The sequence below is a fragment of the Momordica charantia genome, assembly GCF_013281855.1.
Source record: "Momordica charantia cultivar OHB3-1 chromosome 9 unlocalized genomic scaffold, Mcharantia_2.0 BLBB01000009.1, whole genome shotgun sequence".
Classification (NCBI taxonomy): domain Eukaryota; kingdom Viridiplantae; phylum Streptophyta; class Magnoliopsida; order Cucurbitales; family Cucurbitaceae; genus Momordica; species Momordica charantia.
In genome coordinates, this window is record NW_028275167.1 from 28,062,631 (window position 1) to 28,067,013 (window position 4,383).

At 30.6% G+C, this 4,383-nt stretch overlaps 1 protein-coding gene across 1 annotated transcript; it reads right to left on the reverse strand.

Annotated features, from left to right (window-relative positions):
* Positions 1-245: 245 nt before the first annotated feature.
* Positions 246-949, reverse strand: LOC111010139 (uncharacterized). Its single transcript, XM_022283477.2, has one exon. It carries the CDS (start codon positions 827-829, stop codon positions 440-442), a length of 390 nt encoding a protein of 129 aa, XP_022139169.2. The 5' UTR covers positions 830-949; the 3' UTR covers positions 246-439.
* Positions 950-4,383: the final 3,434 nt, after the last annotated feature.

The window sequence follows — 4,383 nt, forward strand, 5'->3', positions numbered from 1 at the left end:
AACAACCAAACAGATCAGCCAATATCTTATCGAAATTTTACGTAACAACCGGAATTCGCCTTCGCCATCTCAATCGAACCTAAAATCAAAAGTCAAGAGATCCAAAAAATTAAAGCCAAAATCGAAACAACGCGACGATTGAAGATAAATAAAATTTCGTGAATATATTCGGAAATTGTTTTCTGTGTTGATATAATTATAGTTTGATCGGATTCGGATCTGAATTTTCTGAGATTTGAGGCAAGTTTTATCGGAAAATCTTACATACATTGAAAACGTGTGATTCGTTTTACATCTGCCTATGGAATAAGTCGTTGTAATCCGGAGAGAATTGTACATTACAACAAATTTCTCTCAGGATTGAAGTGAGAAGATGATCAGAAAGAATTAATTAAAAGTACTCGTTAAACGTAACAATGGCGATTTCGTGTGTAATCGATCATTTACACTCACAGAAACTTCTCTTCGCCGATTTAACTCTGTCTTCGTGCTCGAAACTCGAGGCTAAATACGGTTCGATCTCTTCTCTACTCACGATCTCGACGAATTCAAGCTCCATTAGTCTTCTTCTACAAGTCGGAGGTCTCTTCCGCTTCCGCGGCGCCGGCGGACATTGAAGCAGCGCCGGAATCTTGTTCTCCACGGAGGTCGGCGTGCGGCAGCATTGATCTTCGGCACCGTCATCGCTGCTGCTTCTCTCTTTCTGATCAACTACACCGCCGCCGTCCGCCATCGACGTCGACGGCCGCGGATTACTAATTTGAAGCTTGCTCGCCGGACGGCGCACAATTCCTAACAGAGTCCGCCGGAGATCAAGGTCCGTGGACATGTCCGAGAGCTATACGATTAAATATAGTTACAGACGAGAAGAAGAAGCTGCCAAAGAAAACGAGAGAGAGAGAGAGAGAGAGAGAAATTTGGTTGAAAAATGAATAATGTTTGTTTGTGTAGGCTTGGAGAGGGTATTTATGTGGGTAGAAAAATTGAGTTTATTATTATTTATTATTTTTTTTAAGAGAAAAAAAATTGAGTTTATAAGAAGGCGTGCATTAGAAGATAATTAAGGGAGCGAAAGAGGAGCCCTTTATTCCTCCGAGCTGAGGGGGAAAGGAATCTGATGATGGGGATAGAAGTGTAAACAAGATTAAGTACAGTGGCTTTACTGCAATATTTACAAACTTTCTATTCTCATGCATATCATTCAATTTAACTACTTGCAACCACTTTTTAGATGAGTAATTGAATCTTGCCTTTTGTCTCCCGCATTAATTCCTCTTAAATCGCCTATAACATTAAGATTACCGTTAAATTAATCCCATTTTTAGTTCAACCAGCAAGAGGTGGAAGATCGAACATTTAATCTTAGAAAAAGTAATATAAAGAGACATATGTCTTAATTAGTAGAGTTATGCTAAAGTTGGCAGCTATGTTTGAATTGCCAACCTAAATCAATCACTTAAACATTTTATACCTCTATATTTTAGATCTCATCTTCTTTCCATTTCTAGTGTAATATTAAAAAAAATTGAGTTACCTCATCGAAAATGGTAACATCTGTAACCACACATTTTTACAAGAAGCAATTTTATATCAATGTAGAAATATGGAGAGGATCAGGTGAGTTACACGTAAATTAATCTAAATCAAGTTCAAAATAGTAATAACTTTCTTAACAACATATAATTAATTATGTTATATATTAGTTCGCTAATTTTGTAGGTTTTAAAAAGTTCGAGATATAACTTGTCAATCTAAACAATAGCTCGATGTTAATGCATTAAAAGCCTTTTCAATAGGTCAAAAGTTCAAATTTTTGGCCCTACAACATTTTTTCTTTTCAATATCTGTTAATGTCCACATCAACTTACTCTACTACATTTTATTGTCAAAGAAATCTATATGATATTAAATTTTAGGTAGGTGATCATCATGTTTTAAACATATTTCCTTTACAATAAGCCAACTCGATCAATATAGTCTATCCTTACTACTACAATATTTTATTCTAAAAGAAAAAAACTAAAAAAAAAAAAGCCAGTGTAACTTGAGAAATCAAGAATATTGTCTTAGGTTGATTTAAGTCTTCTCATTTTATAAATATTTGTTATATTGCCAAAATATATAATATGTTGCATTATTTTGTGTACTAAATTCATATACAATCGTAGCATGAAAAATAAATATATTTCTATACGAGAAGGTTATTGAAGGCATTTTTATATCAAACAAGTTAGGCTTGTCGTGATGATTTGATGTATCATTGCAGTCTTGCTGTTTAACATTACTATATGTTTTTAATTATATTAAAAATAAATACTTTATCTATTCACCTAAAAGTACAATTTCTTCCTTTAATATTAATTTATATAAATAAGTGTAACTACTATTTATTAAAAGAATTTCCGATTTATATAAAAATATATTGTCTTAAATTCTGTTTCCGTTCTCAAATTTCCAAAATTTTAATTTAATCTTTTAACCTTTTATAAATTTAAAAAAAAAAAACTTATTCTCGACCATTAGTACTGTTAATTTTGTTTGGATAACTTAACAAAAATTTAAATTCATTTAAAAAATAATTTGTGATAATAATTAAATTAATTTTTAGGTAAAGTTTATAAATTAAAACCTAACATACTTTTATAAAGGATAATTGACATTTTGGCATAATTTACCTAAAATATTATTTTAAAGTAATTATTGCGATATATATATATATAACGACCCTAAATGCGATTTGAATTTTAAGATGTGATCTCACGAAATGTTACTTTATGTCTTAGCTAGATAAACTACGTTTAGGTGACCGTTAATCAATATCTCTATTAATTTTTAATTTATAAATTTTTAAAGATTACTATATTTGTAATTATTTTTTAAAAATAGCGTGTTTTACATTTTTTTTTTTTTTTGAGGAAATAGCATGATTTACAATTAATCACACATTTCCTTCATACATTTTTTTAAGACAGTGGTAGAATTTAAACCAAACAATATTACAAATACATCAGAATGAAGACAAAAAATTTGCCGTGTAATGATTTGGTTTGGATTTACAACGGGTTGAGAGAGGGGAAAGTAAACGGTAAGACACGTGTCAAGATTCTAAGAGAGGTAAAAGTACTTGTTGGAGGTATCATGTTAAAGATTGGGGCAATCTGGTTAATTAATGGCGTTGCCCCGATCTCGGCGTCGTGGCCTCTCTTGCTTTTTGGACATAGACATGTGGACACTGCTGCAGAAGTTCGTTAGGCCAACCACTAGCCACTCTCTTCCCCCACGCTCTCAACGGCGCGTGTAGTCCATTCTCTCATTCTTCAATGGAATCTTTTTTATCACATCAAAGGTAGGGAGAGAGATCGAAGTTCCGACCTCAAAAGAAAGAGTAAAGTGTTTAACTATTGATATTGAGTTATATTTATGGTGAATAATGAAATTTCGTTTGTTTTACTATAATCGAAATAATTGCTACTAAGTACGGTTTTAGAAAAATCAACATCAATCCCTATCTAGTGACTATCTCGTTTTTCTTTTTTAAAATTAAACTTGTAAATACTACCCTTGGTCACTCATGTATTTTGATTTGCATACACTTTTTTTATTTAAATATTTTCAAATTCTTGTTTTTTATTTTTGAAATTTGGTTAAGGTTTTAAATGTATTTTCAAGAAAGGTAAACAAATAAACATATATAATTTTAAAAAACGAATGGGGCATTGGTAAATTTCAATTCTTGCCAAACTAAGTATATAAAGATCAAAGTAGATATATTATTTCAATTGTTTTTTTATATTGATATTTAATATCTAAATTTGTTTCAAGATAATTATTTAAAGTTTTATATGATTTAAATTCCCAATTATTCTATTTACTCTAAATTATTTGACAATCAATTAAGAAAAAACATAAACCACCGTTACAAAAATGGAATTCCATCAAAATTTCATTACAATTTAAATATAAACAAAAAAAAAACGAGACAAATACAATTGAAAAGAAAGATATTAAGAATGATACAATAATAAAACCCATCAAAATTTCATTGCAATTAAAATATAAATGAAAAAAGATATATGAGACAAACAGACGTAAAAAGAAAGATATTGAAAATGGTACAACTGTAATTTTTTTAATTTTGTGAGAGGAGACCATAGATTTCTAAAAAGGCTAATTTAGAAAGTATGATTTATAAAATTATTAAATAATCAATTTTAGCTCAAATTTTCGCACAATTACTTTGGGTACCCTGCAAAAGCAATCCCATATACGACCCCCTATTCCTCTGCCTAAATGTTTTCGTATGTCTCTCGTGACATACTCATATGATTGCACATGCAAAAGAAGGAAGCTAGCTGTTCAAACTTCAAACCAAGCATAATGTTG